The 15597-nt window shown below is 54.8% G+C and overlaps 1 protein-coding gene across 2 annotated transcripts; it reads right to left on the bottom strand.

Annotated features, from left to right (window-relative positions):
* Positions 1-7907: 7907 nt before the first annotated feature.
* On the bottom strand, positions 7908-14752 carry LOC103538339 (cytosolic 5'-nucleotidase 1A). Of its 2 annotated transcripts, XM_030451484.1 has the most exons (7): positions 14657-14752; positions 12816-12874; positions 11955-12122; positions 11460-11589; positions 10881-11003; positions 9690-9868; positions 7908-9180 (listed from the first exon to the last, which is right to left on the bottom strand). In XM_030451484.1, the coding sequence occupies exons 2-7, from the start codon at positions 12858-12860 to the stop codon at positions 8878-8880; spliced, it is 948 nt and encodes a 315-aa protein (XP_030307344.1). In that variant the 5' UTR covers positions 12861-12874; positions 14657-14752; the 3' UTR covers positions 7908-8877. The 2 variants fall into 2 exon arrangements, with proteins under 2 accessions (XP_030307344.1, XP_030307345.1); XM_030451485.1 differs by lacking the exon at positions 10881-11003.
* Between the last annotated feature and the right edge of the window lie 845 nt (positions 14753-15597).

Here is a 15597-nt window from a genome sequence, read left to right as displayed (position 1 = left end):
GGTTGGCCGCAACCCGGGACCCGTTCTTCTCCCTGGTCCCCGGGACACCCCCGGTTTGAAGGGGACTTGTTGCTCCGGGCTGTGTTATTTTGGGGGAGGTGGGCACGTCCTGGTGGTCACATTAATACCTTGTGTGAGAGGGGCTGGGGGGTGCCAAGCCAGACGTTCCAGGGGTCCCCAAGTCCCCTTGAAATGCCATCGTGCCCACTCCCAGCCATTGGGGATGATGCTGGTGGCAGGGGGGATACCTGGCAGGGTGTGGAGCTGAGAATGGGATGCACCAAGATGGGCTCTGAGACAGCCTTGGGGTGGCAAAGGGTTTCGAGGTGACACCCTGGTGGCTTGGGATGGAGCTCATCTCTGTCTCACTTCTCCCTGATGAGAGAGACATGAGACCAACTGGGGAAAAAAATAGAAAATAAAAACCGAGTCAGATTTACATGTGGTGTCCCTTCCAGATCCTAAGGGTTAGGTTTGTTTTCTCCTCCTGCCTGTGCCCACCCTTAGGGACAGGAGAGCAGGGGCCCATGGACCAGCAGGGCATTGCTAGGGTGGGGGATCCCAGACTTTGTGGTGGGGTGTCTGTCCCTGTCCCTTGTTCACCTCCTTCGTGGTCATGCAACTTCTGGAAAAATTGCTGAGTCATGTTGGTGGCATCTTGCTCCTTCCATCTCCTCCCCATCCTTCCTCCTTCAGCCTCTTCTATACTCCCATGGCCTCATGCAGCATCCTGCTGTCCTGGAGCTGTGCCCACCATCCCCCCTGTGCTGAGGGTTTTTAGGGGGTGCTTTAGCCCTGGGTCTGTTCCCACCATCCCTCTTGTGCTGAGGGTTTTTAGGGTGGAGTTCTGTCCTGGTTCTCTGCCCACCATCCCTCTTGTGCTGAGGCTTTTTAGTGGGTGCTTCTGCCCTGGGGCTGTGCCCACCACCTCCATGTGCTGGGGGATTTTAGGGGGTGCTTCTGCCCTGGGTCTCTGCCCACCATCCCTCCTGTGCTGAGGGTTTTTAGGGGGTGCTTCTGCCCTGGCTCTCTGCCCACCACCCCGATATGCTGGGGGATTTTAGGGGGTGCTTCTGCCCTGGGTTTCTGCCTGCCATCTCCTGTGCTGAGGCTTTTTAGGGTTTGCTTCTGCCCTGGCTCTCTGCCCACCACCCCCATGTGCTGAGGCTTTTTAGTGGGTGCTTCTGCCCTGGGGCTGTGCCCACCATCTCCTGTGCTGAAGGTTTTTAGGGTTTGCTTCTTCCCTGGCTCTTTGCCCACCACCCCCATGTGCTGGGGGATTTTAGTGGGTACTTCTGCCCTGGTCTGTGTCTTGTCCCATCAGCTGTCCCCATCACCATGCCTTGGTTGAGCCGGGGGTCTCAGGGAAGCTGCCCACCTCCCCCTGGGGACACCTGGGGACCTGGGTGATGTTTCCTGCAGCCATGGCTGGAGGCACAGGCTGATCCTGGCCAGGTCCCGTTATTGTGGCCAGGCTTGTTGCCAGCCCTGCTTCCCTCCTGCCCTGTGGGTGTGTGGTCAAGCTGAGTGCCACTGACCCTGAGTCAGCAGAACCCAGCACCCTGTGGGCCCCAGGCACTCTGTGACTCAGCAGAACCCCACACTTCTCTTTCCAGGCAAGGGGCCAAGGCACAGTGGGTCCCATGTCTGTAGCCTGACCCCAGAGCCATCACTGTTGCCCTTGGGGGTGTCCTCTTGTCCCCCTGGGTATGGCAGCCCCAAAACGGGGAGCCCACGACTGGGAGCAGCATGTCAGACATAAACTAACCCAGCTGTGGTCCCACTCAAGCAAACCCACCCTCCCCAAGGGCTCTAAACCCCTTGGCAAATGTTCTTTGCAGATAAGAGGCCTGACGCCAGGTCTGGTGCTCCTCTGCACCCTTCCAGGCTCTCCCAAAAGCCGTGGTGGAGCCGGTGAGGTACCAACCCTCCTCTTTGAAGTGGTCAGGAAAGCAGCCTGCCAGGCACCATCACCTGGTCCCTGGGCTGGGGCACCTATGGCAGCTCCTCCATCAGTGTTTCCAGTCTGCCCAGTCTGTCACTGGGAGGCTGGAATGGGCTCCAGGGTGCAAAGATGGGGTGGTGAGGGTATAAAGACAGCATCCCGTGCTGGTCCCACACCATCCTGCACTGCAGAACAAAGGCTTTCAAACAGGGCCAAGCAGTCCAGACCCTGTCTATGTCTGGTTTTTTGCTTTATTTTATTTTTTTAATTCCAAGGGATTGAGGGCAAACCATGCTGTTAGCAAAGCTGTTGTAAACACTCCTTGTGTCTGCAGTTGGAGCTGCTGCCATCCCAATGGCTGCTGCTTTCAGATGGGCTTCTCTGAAGTGACTTCTGCATCCACCACACCAGTGAGCCCAGACACTTCCCAGCTGTTTTATTGGGAAAAAGGGAGGACAGGGCTGGGAATGTTACAATACTGATCCCCTCTTGGGTGCTCATAGAATGGGATGGGACTGGGGGATGTATCCCCAGGGTGTTTAATTCTACTCCAGCACTTGCTGGAGTGGGTTTGGGGCTGACTGCTGTGCCTGTGTGCTGGGAGAGTGGTGGCCACAGCAAGGGCCCAGGATTTCTGCATTCTGGCTCCCTCAGCACATCTGTGGGATGTTTGCCCTGATGTCTAGACCTTGAAAGGTGCAGCGGTGTTTAACCAGGAGCTGAGAGCATGTCTGGGTAGTTACAGTCTGGGGCTGTGAGAGTTTCACCGTGTTATCTTCAAAAGATAGATGGGCAAGAGCCCAGGCTCAGAGGTTTTTACACATTTTTTTTTTTTCCTCTTTGTGGAGCAAGACCCTGAGAGTGCTGTCGGTAAAGCATCTGGAGGAGGAGGCCAAGGTGTGTGAGAGACAGCCGAAGGTGCTGTCTCTCCTCACTCCTATTTTTGACACCTTTCCTTGCTGGTCTGTCTCCCCAGCCAACCACATCCCCGTGTCCCCAGAGGGTGAGCTGGGGTGCTGTCCCTGGCAGCCAGGCAGTGGGTGTGGGGTGACGCTCCCCTGGGAGCGGGCTGCACTTTCGCAACCTCCATCCCTGCTGGAGAGAATTCCCAAGGTGTGTGTGTGGGGGCAAATGACTCAGCCTGAGCAGCTCCCCCCGGGGAAGGTGCACCCCAGTCCCAGCCCTGGCAGACTGGCATCACCCACTTTCTGGGGACACCAGGATGTGCCACCTGCGCTCCCCACGTGGAAGGGACCTGACGCCACTGGAGTTTCAGGCACTTTGTTTGCTGGGGGAGTCTTGCAGCTTCCCACCTGCAGCCTGCCAGGGATGCTACAGCAGCCTCTTTCTGCTTCCATTTTACTCTACATTTGCCTTTACCCTTTTCCCCAAGATCTTGTGGGTTTTTTTTTTTTAATTTTTATTATTTTTCTGTCATTCATGTATCACAGCAGTAGCCCAACCCAAACTGCAACCAAGCTAAAGGGGGAGGAAAGCTCCAATTCAGAAACACTGATTATTTTTAGAGCTGTTCAAAGCAAAGCTGTGGGGATGAACATCCCCACGTTCAGCAAAATGCACTGGAGATTTTGCAGCTGGTTCCTAAAGGAAAAGAGAGAAAACTCTTCCTCGGTCTGAGCAGAGCAGAGCAGAGCCTCCGGGCACACAAGCCCCGGCAGGTCCGCTTGCAAACACCCTGAATCCCGGTGCCGAGGTGAAGCTGTTGGATGCAGCTCCTGAGCAGATCCTGATTCACCGGCCCCCAGCCCCCGAGCAAAGCCCTGGTAAGTTTTTCCCGGCGAGGTGCCAGGACCTCAGCCACACCCAGTGGCATTTCCTAAATCCAGGTACAGTTTGCAGGGTGAGGGTGCATTTTCCAGTTGTGCTGGCTCGTCCCAAATTACACCCTTTTTTTTTTTTTTTTCTGGGAGACACCCACAAAACCCGACCCGAAGGTGCTTTGGTGGCAGCTCTGGCTGATGGGAAACTCGGGAGCAGGGGAGGGGTTGTACTGAGCATGGCAAAAGAAGGAATCCAGGCTCTGCCCATCCTGCCCCGGTGCTGTGGGTGCTGGGTGTGATGTCCTGGGCATCATGGGTGGTGGCAATGCTTGGTTTGGTGGTGGTGCCAACTGGCTGGGGCTGGTTTGGAGGCAGAGCTGGCCAGCAGCCACCATGGGCTGCAGTGACCTTGGGGTGATGCTAAGTGAAGTTGCAAAAGGCTTAAGCTGGGTGGTGAATGTTCCCTGGATGTCTCTCATGCTGCACACCCTGAGCTCAGTGGCAGCCACTGGCCAGGTGACACAGGTGGCTGTCACCATGGGCAGGAGCCCTGAATGTAGCTCCAGGCCCTCAGGGATGTCTGCAGCAGTCTGAGCACGGGATAGTTTTGGCCTAGTGGTCCTTCTCCATCATCTTCTGCTCTCCCAGCCTTTTCTCCTGTTAGTAAACCCCCCCCCCCCAAAAAAAAAAAGGTTTTGTGCAGCACATGGCACTGGTGGCTTCACTGGGGTTTACTCATCCACTGCTGTGCATCAGCTGGCTGCTGCCAAACCCTGCCACTGCCCATCCCTGTGTCCCACATGCTCTGTGGCCCTGCCCAGGTCCCTGCCACCCCCACACCACCTGCCCGTGCCCTTCCGCACCCCCCGGCCCATCCTCCCCCACCCTCAGGGACACACCTGGCACCCACCTTGTGGAGGAGGAGGAGACCTGCCTTACCCTGGCCCCATCTGCTCCTTGGGGCAAGGATCTCGTGGTGTTTGCCTCATCCGAGTTATTTTGCAGCAGCCTGAAATGGCACCTGTGCAGGGAACAACAACCCTGGCAGGTGGTGGCAGCAGGCAGGGTGACTGGTGGCTGACAAGGGGTAATGGGGTGGTAAGTGGCAGTGATGGCATCAAGTCACAATGCCTCCCACGCCAGGATGTGATGGGGAGCACTGGGACACGACTCACCTTGTCATCTGACTTGAGCAATCCCTGCTGTGGTCCCAGGAGCTGCACGAGCCCAGTTTGGGGTGGGGGGGTATCAGCTGCATGAGCCCAGTTTGGGGTGGAGGGGTATCACCTGGTTTTCCTTGCCAGCAAAAGATGCTGTTTAATTATTTCCTTTCATTTCCAGCCAAAGCTGCCTCAAGAAAACCATCATTTATGCAATTACATCTGCTCTGTGTGACCCAAGCAACTCAGCCTTTCGGTCCTGGAAGGAAGGTGGGCTCAGAAAGATGAGGGTCAGCACCCCATGGCAACCCAAAGATCAGCCTAAAATTTCAATGTGTGTCCTTGGAGCAGGAGCAAGCACCCAGCTCCTCTTTGATGAATCAATCCCAAGCTCCTGGAGGAGGTGTTGCTGTGTGAGTAAACCCATAAAATCTCATCATTCCCACCTATTTATTCCTAGGCACTGTCTCCCCTTCCTGCTGCAGTTTGCATTTTCCAGTGTGTCTGCTCTGGGTTAAGATCTTGGAATCCACGTTTAAGCACCTTGGCAGACCTTGGCAAACATGGTCTGCAGCTTTGCAGACCCTCTCTCTGAACTTCTGGATGCAAAACACCCTGTTTATAATTTATTTGCAGCAGGGGTATTGGTGTCACAGCCTCCCTGACTGGGAACCCCTGAGTGTTTCCCAAGGAGCTGTCACTGGTGTGGCAAATCTATGGCAAAAAAATATGGCAAATGCTCTGCCTTGTGCTTGTGGTCAAAGGGCCTTGTAGGTTATGGGTGGAGGGAGGTGTGGGAGCATCCCTGGTGGGTACCACAGCTGCACCTGGATCCTGCAGTCTCCATCACCCTCTCCTGCTGCAGCCAGGAGCCAATAAAGCTGAACTGCTTGGACACTGCCAATGCAGGTGTCTGTTAGCAGCTAAATACCTGCCAATCTTCCTTCCCTGCAGCACCACTGTTTCATAAAGAATCCCTTTCTCTCTCGTAGCCCTAAGTTGCTTATTTTATTTATTTATTTATTTTTAGCTTTGCAACACTAAATGCACTGGTGCAGTAAGCAGGGGATTAAGGGCATGCTCCCGGGCAAAGGTCTCCTGTAAAACTCCTCAGGGCCAGCCAGGCAAAGGCTCCAATCCCTGGGGGTCACACACTCCCCCCCTGAAACAAGAGCTCCTTGTTCAGCACCACCAGCAAGAGCTGAGCTGGGGGGAGGAGCTGCCTGCAGCTGAGGGGACCAGAGGCATCACCCACCTCCCTCCCCACATCAAGAAGGTGCGCTGGGGGTGTCCCATGCAGTGGTGGGTCACCATCAAGCAGGGGGGGATGTGACCCTGACAGCAGAGAGCTTTGGTTGGGATGGTTGTGGGGTTGCTGGAAAGCAATAGCCAGAATTCTTGGAGTCCCCTTTATTTCTTTTCTCAGGGTGGAATTGAATGAAACCCAGCAGGGCCCACCCTGTGGGTGCCATGGTGGTGTGAACTGCTCCTGCTTTGCCCTGGCCCCTAAGCCCTGAGCTGAATATCAAAGCAGCATCCCACAACCAGCCCCAGCAGCAGCAAAAAAACCCCTGGACACCAGCAACCCCTCAAGGGAGGGAAATTAAAATGCCCCAGAAAGCCAAGACCCAAGGAAGACCCTAAGTATTAATGAACTTATTCCAGATGTCTTTAAGACAGAAACAAGTTTGTCCTTGCAGCAGGGTGTGGAGCTGCAGCAGCCCTTGCCAGAGGATGTTTTTGATGCTCCATCTTCAGAGCAGGGCAGAAAAGGGCAGGTTTTGATGCTACACCTCTAAGCCATGGCCTAAAGAAGTTGCACTTGGCCCCATATGATGCAACCTCACAAAACCTAAGCTTCCTTCCCTTTTTCCCCATTTTGGGCATATTTCACCATGTCATCTCCTGCCATGCTGATGGTGCTGGAAGAAGGCACGTGGTGCCTTCCCCTTACCTCAGCAACTCGTGCCCTGCAATGGCTCACATGGTTCTGTCCCCATCACCCTTGACTCAGCTCATTTCCCCTGGCCCAGGGCTCCTGCCACTGTGGTCCAGACATCAGCAAAAGGGAGCTTTGGCAGAGGGGGATGTCTGGGACCATCACTGCCACCAGGTCCATGTCCCCACCAGCAGTTGCCACTGAAGCAGCTGCCTGTGGATGGTGAGTGGGGCTGGAGATGGGGACTTGGATCCCCATGCTGAGCCTCCCAGGAGCTGACCTGCATAAAAGTGGGACAGAACAGCAGTACCTGCTCACCAGGGCTGTTTGGAGCATCCCCTAATTAATGTTTGCTCAGTGATGGAGCCTGATGGGTGCTTAGCATTATTAACAAACAATGAGTAGCTGATGATGTTGCTACCTCCAGACATCTAATTTCAGTTTCTGGATGGAGCAAACGGGCCAGGGGCCAGATTGCCAGTGCCAAAACCCTGCTGGGCTTTGTTGGAGGTGGCTTCCTACCAAAGCCCTGCACACAGCCATGCCTGCCCTCCCCAGGGTGGCAGGGACAGGACCTGTGATGGTGGCACAGGGGGACAGCAGCTTCCCCTGCTAGGATAAGATGTGGAGAGTCCCCAAGCCCAGGGAACCCGGGAGGCGAGAGTGAGCTTGGGGACATAGGTACAAGAAGATACTCAAAGCTTTAATCCAAAGCCCACTGAAGGTTCCTTGTGTATTTAACCCATCTTGAAGCACAAGAACAGAGAAAATAACTGAATGTCCATAAAGGAGCACTGAGTAATCCCAACCCTCTTCCTGTGCTGTTGAGTGTGGGTCTGAGGGCCAAATGCTGACACAGGGATGCTCATTTATTTTTTAATTTACTGGGAGGAAGAAAAGCATTATTGAAAGTAACACGTGTGAAGCCTTTAAAAAAAAAAAACCAACCAACCAACAACCACTTTTTGGTCACACTGAGATTAAAAAAACAGAAGGCCACCATCATCTTCTCTGTCCACAGTCCCACTGCACCCCAGCAGGCACTGCCCTGAGCAGATCATTTGAAGGTAGTTTTTTTTGGGTTTTTTTTATGAGGCTGTTCTGGGAAGGTGCCAGGGCTTTGGGGTGCTCTTTGGGGAGCACAGTGGCCTCTAGTGGCAACCTCTCACCCCCAGCCTTGGGTAAAGAAACCTCCCAGTGAATCCTGAGGGAGTGCTTTCTCCCTAAGAAAACCAGGAGCAGAGTCACAGTAGCCAGAGGAGAGTTGCTTGTGCTGTAGGCAGCCCAGCTCCAGTGCCCTCCTGGTGGGACATCCATGGAAGCTCTGTCTCCTGAAGGGACATCAGACCTGAATTGCAGCCTTCTCCTTGGCCCATCTCCTGCAACTCCAAGAGCTGAATGTCCTACAGGTCAGGGTCTCCTGTGGGCACTCTGTGAGAAGCCTGCTTGCCTAAGGGAAGGTGCCTTGTGCTGTTATCTTTCCTGTAAGGGGGGAACAGCTTTCTCTCTTCAACCTGGGCACCCGTTTCTAAAAAAAATAGAAGTCTTTTACAGCTTTGAAGTCTCCCTTGCTCTTCTGAGTTTGGCTGGAGCTGCCCAAAGGCCTCCTCAGGAAACCAAGCTGAGGGTGTCTGCTGAGGTAGGGTCTCGAGGGCTTCCTTTGGGCATTCCCACATTCCTGGGGATGTATCTTGGAGATTGCCGGAGCAGAGCCAAAGCCAGGGTGTTTAAGTGCTTGGTTTCACACCTTCTGTAGTTCACGTGGGGGGCAATAGCTTCATTTATTTCTCTGAAGAAAAGCTGTCCCAGTGGATGTAGGTGGTGATCCTCAGTCACAGTCAAAGGTGTTCTTCCCTCCTGGAGTAACAGCACTGCTTTGCTTTATCCTAAGGAACCTCATGTCAGGAGCAGAAATGAGCATCAGGTCTTGCCTGGTAGTCTGTACTCTCATGCAATACTCTTGCCCCCTTTCCCTGAGGCTTGCTGGAAATCCCACCCCACCAGAGGGCTTTGCCTTTAAGTGTCCCAGTCCCCTGGGCTGCTCTGAGCCCATCAGCAGCAGGAAGGGACCCAGGCAGAGGGGACACCCACGTCCTGAGCCCCCTGGATGTTATGAAGGCCATCATCAAAGAAAATGTGGGGCTGGATTTGGGCGAGGATGGGACCCTTGGGAGCCCCATCCATGAAGAAAGCCTCATCAATGGCCAGACCCCACTCCCTGAGGGTCTTGATGGCTCTGATGCCCATGTCCCGGCCACTGCGGGCGGTCACCAGGTAGGTGCGGATGGGGGATTCTTCCTGGCTGAACTTCTTGCACATCTTCCCAAGGTGCATGGCAAAAGCCTTCAAAGGACCCTGGAAGCACAAGGAGACACTTGAGAGCAGGTGGAAAAGAGGCATCTCTGCCTCTATGAGGCACTTTGTTCCACTTCCAAGGTTTCTTAGCACCCGGACACCCGTCTGGTGCGGGAATGGGCAGTGCTGTGGCTGGTGCTGTGCACTGGGGTGCTCAGGAGGAGGTGAGCATTGTGGTGATCATCCTAATCCCAAAGTGAGCAGGAAGGCACAGCACAACAAACAGTACCTCTGGATCCAAATTCTGCAGGGACATGCACAGCAAGAGGCCCCAGCCTACAAAAGGTGACACTGGAGATAACCACAACTCTGGTTATTTGGGAGCTGCTGCCCACTTATCAGGCCAGCTCCATCTCCAGCCCCATCCTGGGATCCCAAGGGAATCTATAAGGATTTCTGCTTTTTTGCTTTTTGCTTTTTCCCTGCAGCTCATGGCAAAGCCCTGGCAGGAGATGCTCAGGCTGGGTGCGAAGCCTCTGGATGTACATCAAAGAGGGTGGCTTGCTTACCTCTCCCATAGGCACGGCCTCCATTGCCCTCTCATACTGCACTGCCCCCTCCAGCCCCTGCTCCTGGAAAACCTGGTCTGTCTCATCAGAGAAGAGCACAGCATCTCCATCAAACACCACCCGGAGGGGAGTGCTGGGGGCCTGCACCTCCTGCTGGAAGACAAGCGCTGCCGAGACCCCTATGAGACAGAGCAAGGGGGGGGTTCAGGAGGAACACCCCCATCCTGGGGTCAGCTCCTGCATGGAAAACCCCATCCCAGACTGCAAATGTCAGGGGGCTTTCTGTGGGAGCCAGCCCAGCCTTTCTAGGTCTGTGTTACTCGCCAGTGGGATGGGGATGGATGTAGGAGCACTGCTGGTCAGGGACTGCTACCTGGAGAAATACTGAGGGGTGGTAAGAGATGATGGATGGTTGTACAGGCATGTGCAGCCCTCCTCCTCCTGATACTCACCCTGCCACGTCTGGCTTGAATGCCCAGATTTAGCACTACTTGCTGTTGAGCAACAGGGACTGGCACCTCCAGTTGATTGGGGTAATTGGTTTAATCACAGGTCTCTTCCCACAAGCTGCTCCCTGCCTGTCCCCATCCATGGACCCAGCCCCCCGCCCAGATGAGACACTTGTGAGAGCAAGGATGCTCTTCAAGGAGGCTCCAGCCATGTGCTGTGTATCAGAGGAAAGCCCAGGCTGCAGATGGCTTGCTCCTGACCTTGAAGGACCTTGGCCAGCTGATGTGCTCACGTCCAAGCAAATTAATAAGGAGGCAATTAACCCCATTAGTACTGCACTCCCTCTGATCCAGGTCAGGCATGTGCTTAAATCTATCACTGAGGACATGGTAACTCTGCATGTCCCAAGAAAACAAATTTCTATGGAAATTTCTGATCCGGGGAGCAGAAATGGGCAGCATCTTTGGTTAGAAAGGCTTGCATGTCAGACAGGGAAGGCCCAGCTCAGTGCAGAGCTATGGCCAGAACTATGCACAAAGCCATCAGTGACTTGTGAAGGTGTCTGAGAAACCCCTGGGTGTTTGCAGGCTCCTGGTGGGGACAGAAGAGACTGAACTATTGAGGACTGTACTGGTAATCACCATGTCCCTGGCAGAGCCTGGGCTCTGGCATTGCCTCCTGGTACTGAGCTGCTTGGGAAATGTGTGGGTTTGGGGATGTGGGATGGAGGGGAGAACAAACCTCTGCGGAGGGCATTGCAGACATCTCTCCTGTCAGCTGAGAGGAAGAGCTTGACCCTGTGGGACTTCAGGTACTGTGTGGAGTCCTCATCACTGACAAAGCAGAACTTGGAGATCTCCAGGCCTTCAGGGGAGGGGATGTGAGCAAAGTCTGTTACGGGGCAACATCCCCCCTGAAATCCCCTCCTGCCCCTGGGTCTCACTGCTGCAGAGCCTGGGGCAATTAATTTTTCCAGCTACTCACCCATGTTCTTACTGCATCTTCTTGCCCTGTTGCTCCTACAAAACTGCAGAGACTGCAGCCAAATATTCCCTCCATCCCTCCCCTTAAATGACCACTCCTGGCAGCACTCTGCTTCTTTAGCAGCTGCTTGAAGTGCCCCAGGCTGAGCAAAATGCTTGGCACACCGAGCAAGCTCCATAAGGCTGGCAGAAACTGGGCCTGTTCCCCAAAGAACCCCTTCCCCTGGTACCCCCTGGCTCTGTATTTGCTCCTGATGCTTCTCTGTGCTGCCTTAGCTGCTTTGCAGCCCCCTGGGGAAAAGCAGCCACCTCCGGGGTGTGGGGGGGTCTCCCTTACCATAGTGCTTGGTGCTGTTGATGATGCGAGTGCCACTCTCTGGGCTGTTGTTGGAGAGCACCAGGATGTCAAAGAGGTCCTTCTCTGCTGGGTTGCTCTCCAGGATCTTTTTGTTCACATACTGCACTGCCTGTAAGGGGAGGATGAGGCCCTAGTGGAGCTTTTGGCCAGGGCTCTTTTGCAATCCAGATGTTAGTGGTTTGCTGCATCTGTCAGTTACAGCAGGACCAGCACCTCATGGAGAGCCAGACAGCCCCAACCATCCTGCAAAAGCCATCACTAGGAGGGCAGGGAGCAGAACACCCCACCAGGGAGGAGATGCACATGTGGGTACTAGTGAGGAGCACAGGTCTTGATGCCCTGCAACAAGACCAAGAGGCCAGAACAGGCACATCTACACCCCATGATGGGAGCTGAGACCTGAACTGGGGAAGCTGAGCCTTCCCCCCAGTCTATGAGTGCCTGCATGTGCTCCTGTCCAGGCATGGGTCTCACCTGGATGAAGGCAAAGGCTGTGCCTGGTGGCAGGGGCTTGTCCCGGTTAGCCTGCTGGTGCCTTGTGTACTCCTCCTTGCCCTTCTCCAGGTAGAGCTTGTGTTCCTTCTCCAGGTTGAAGATGGCCCTGGTGGTCACTGCAATGACCAGTGCCTCACTGGGATCCTTCTGCAGTACAGGGGGAAAAAGAGGGGTTGGGGGAAAGCAAAGGAAAGAGATTTGGGGTGAGCAAAGGGACACAAGATTCCACTGAGCAGGGTGATGGGGTCAGGCATTGGAGGCATCACCTATGGCTCCTGATGCCAGAAGGCCTTTGGAGAACAGGTACTCAGCCAAATCTTTATTTCCAGGCCACCAAGGATGGGGTAGGCAGTTGTGAAACCCTAACCTGTTTGGTAAGTGGCATAAGCTTTGAGCTGGCACATACCAGAGGGGATTGCTTCATAACTGTGGTGTTTGTGGGCACAGCACAGCCACAGCCGCCTGTCTGGGTTTCTCTACATGGACTGGTGGTTTTATCCTTTCTGTCTGTTCTGGAGAACCCAATAAAGTCTCCGTGTACAAGAAGATGCTGCTCCCTCCCTGGCCACACCAGGATTTAAGTGTGAGCACATGCACCCATTCTGCCCATGTAACTGGAGGTTCAGCCCTGGGATCTCTTCCCATGTGGAAATCCCATGGAGCTCACTGGGACCAGGTGCCCAGCAGCCCTGGGACAGGTCACTGCTGCTGAAACTGAGGCATGAGCAATTCAGGTCACCACAGCTCCAGGTTGTGGTGCATCCATCCCCTCCTGAGGGAACATTTCCAAACCTGCTTAAGAAATACAGGATGAGCACTTTGTAATGAGCAACCCTTTACCTGTTTCACAGCAGTGTTTAGGACTGTGCTTTCAGGCTCTGCCATCTTCCACTTTCAGCCTTGAAGAGAAAATACCCAATTAAATTGAGACACTTTAATAGAGACAATCCAGAAAGGGGGGGGAAGAGTGGAAAAGACATGGGACATCCTAATCACCAAGTGGAGCACCCCAAATGAACCTGCTTCTGCTCTGAGAACACCTGGTCCAACAGTTCTAATTAAGTATGATGAAAAAATCACTTCATCTGTGGCTTTTCGACCACAGATCCCACACACACCCCTGAAGAATATTTTTCTCTGGATGGAACTGCTGAAAATGGAGCTGCTTTCCTAACAGTGTAAGTCTGTCTTTATGCACTCAGGCTTGGAGGTTCATTGGGTCTAAAAACCCCAAAATACATCAGATAGACCAAAATAGATTTTATAGGTTCACATCCTTACTGCCTTCCTTACTAATTTTTTTTTGCTTGAATGGTGAATTTGTACCCATAAATAAGCAAGTTCACTGTATAAATAAGCAAGTTCACTGTGTGAGCAGCTCATCTGCAGCTGTATAAGGTCTGAGTAAGTCGAGATGTGTGGTTAGGGCTTGGGAAAAGCACTGGTGGGGCTGGGCTGTCCTTCCACAGCCCTACATAATCCAGGCTCTACACTAAAGGTTTGGTGTAGGCTGTGCCTAACCAGGTCTGGCAGATGAAAGTCATGGGGGGGTTTATGTTCTATCTGTCTCCAGCAGCTGAACAAAAAATCCTATTTATTTTTGTAGACCCAGGTCCTGTGGTTTCTGTAAGCCCCGTGCTCCACACTTCCATTTCTGTGCATTAGTCAGTGTTAAAAGTGGACATTTAGGATTCAGGTTGTGGGGTAGGAACTATTCCCAGCAAAGGGGATGCCACAGGGGTTTTTTAACTCAGCAGCTCCTACAAGTATGCTGTGGGGTTTCTCTGGAGAGCAGAGGCAGCAATGATGTCTCTGCACAGATGTGCTGGGAATGGGCACAGAGGTTAAAACCCCATTTATCAGATCCTGCCCTACCTGATTACTGGGGTGGGGGTCTGTGCAAGGACAGCCCAAAGCCCACATGCAGTGTAAAGGCCAGGTCAGGCTTTTCAGAGAGACCTTTCTTTTGCCACAATGTTCTTTAAGTAATTTTTATTATCCAGGGGCTGTGCAATCTGTTGCCTGGGCTGGCAGAAATTGGAATGGTGTCCCTGGGGAAGTGGGGGATTCCCCCACTTTGCAAAGTTTTAAGCCTCAGCTCGGCAGGGTGCTGAGACAGCTCAGATAAAGGATAACATGAGGAAGGGGAGCAGGTGATCCCTGAGGTCCCTTCCAAGGGGACTTGGAATTTCTACGGAATGCACTCGGCTGATGCCAGCCCTGAGGGCTGAAGCCTTTGCCACAGGGGTTCGGTTCTTGCATGTGCCCTCCTCGGGGATCCGAAGTGAAGGGGGGGAGCACCAGATGCTGAGCACCCCCCTCTGCTCCCAACCCTGCTCGGAAGGATTCCAGCGGGGATTTCAAAGGGAAAACGATGCGAGAGGAGGAGAACAGAGCTGGGGAGCCTTTCCCGGAGAGGGAACACCACCTCTGGGGTCCCTTCTGCCTTTTCAAACCTCGCAGACCCCACACTCCCCGACTCCTCCCCCCCCCCGGTTCCGGAGCGATCCGCAGTACGGAGCGGGACCGCCTACCACACACGGACCTGGACCCACACACGGACCTGGACCCGCACACGGATCTGGACCCGCACACGGATCTGGACCCGCACACGGATCTGGACCCGCACACGGACCTGGACCCGCACACGGACCTGGACCCGCACACGGACCCGGACTCACCTCTGCTCCCGCAGCAGCCCGTCCGCCGGCACCAGCCGGACCGGGCCCCGGCCGCAGCCCGTTTATATTTCCCCTCCCGAACCGGCAGGAAGGGGCGGGAGCCGGGGGGCTGGAGCGCAGCTCCGCGTCCTGACGGGAGTTGTAGGCACGGGCGGGTCCGGCCCAGATTCCCTCTGCAAACCGGCACCGGGACTAGTCCACACTCCCTCTGCCCGCCGGCACCGGGCCCGGCCCAGGCTCCCTCTCCGAACCAGCCCCGAACCCGGCCCAGACTCCCTCTCTCAACCGGCACCGGGTCCGGCCAACGCTCCCTTTCAGCCGGCACCGGGACCGGCCCAGACCCTCTCCCAGCGGTGGCTCAGGCTGCCCTGACCTGCTCTGGTCTGGGCCAGGCTGGTGGGAGAAGAGGCTGGGCCCGGTTCTGGTTCAGAAAGTGATTGCACAAAGGCAAAACATATACAGAACTGTCAGGATGTCCGGACCAGCAGAGGGGTGTTGGACGGAACCAAATCTGCCTGGGGCCTGGTCACAGGTGGTGGTTCTGGTGGTCACTGGGTCTGGTTCTGTAACATCATCAGTGACCTGGGAGAGGGCATGGGGAGCACCTGGCAGGTGGTACCGGGTTAGGTGGGGGTGTGAACCTGCTGGAGGGCAGGGGAGCCCAACAGTGGGACCTGGGTGGGTTGGATCAATGGGCCCAGGTTCATTGTGTGGGGTTCGGTGGGGGGCACTTGGGTCATAACAACCCCATGGAGAGCTACAGATGTGGGGATGGGTGGTTGGAAAGGGACCTGGGGGTGTTGGTTGACAGACAGCAGTGTGCACAGGTGGCCAAGAGGGCCAGTGGCATCCTGGCTTGTGTGAGGAACACGGTGGCCAGCAGGAACAGGGAGGTGATGGTCACCCTGTGCTCAGCATTGGAGAGGCCACACCTTGGATGT

This window comes from Calypte anna, chromosome 5, assembly GCF_003957555.1.
Source record: "Calypte anna isolate BGI_N300 chromosome 5, bCalAnn1_v1.p, whole genome shotgun sequence".
NCBI lineage: Eukaryota > Metazoa > Chordata > Aves > Apodiformes > Trochilidae > Calypte > Calypte anna.
Note: the sequence above shows the minus strand (reverse complement) of the source record. Positions and strands in the feature narration are given on the sequence as shown.

Excerpts from the sequence above, each read along its gene's own strand:
- LOC103538339 (XM_030451484.1), bottom strand. The coding sequence starts at position 12,860 with ATGGCAGAGCCTGAAAGCACAGTCCTAAACACTGCTGTGAAACAG. Across the intron at positions 11,004-11,459 it reads CAACAGCACCAAGCACTATG|GCCTGGAGATCTCCAAGTTC; the intron begins GTAAGGGAGACC and ends CCTCCCCTGAAG. Across the intron at positions 9,869-10,880 it reads CTGCAATGCCCTCCGCAGAG|GGGTCTCGGCAGCGCTTGTC; the intron begins GTTTGTTCTCCC and ends TCTGTCTCATAG.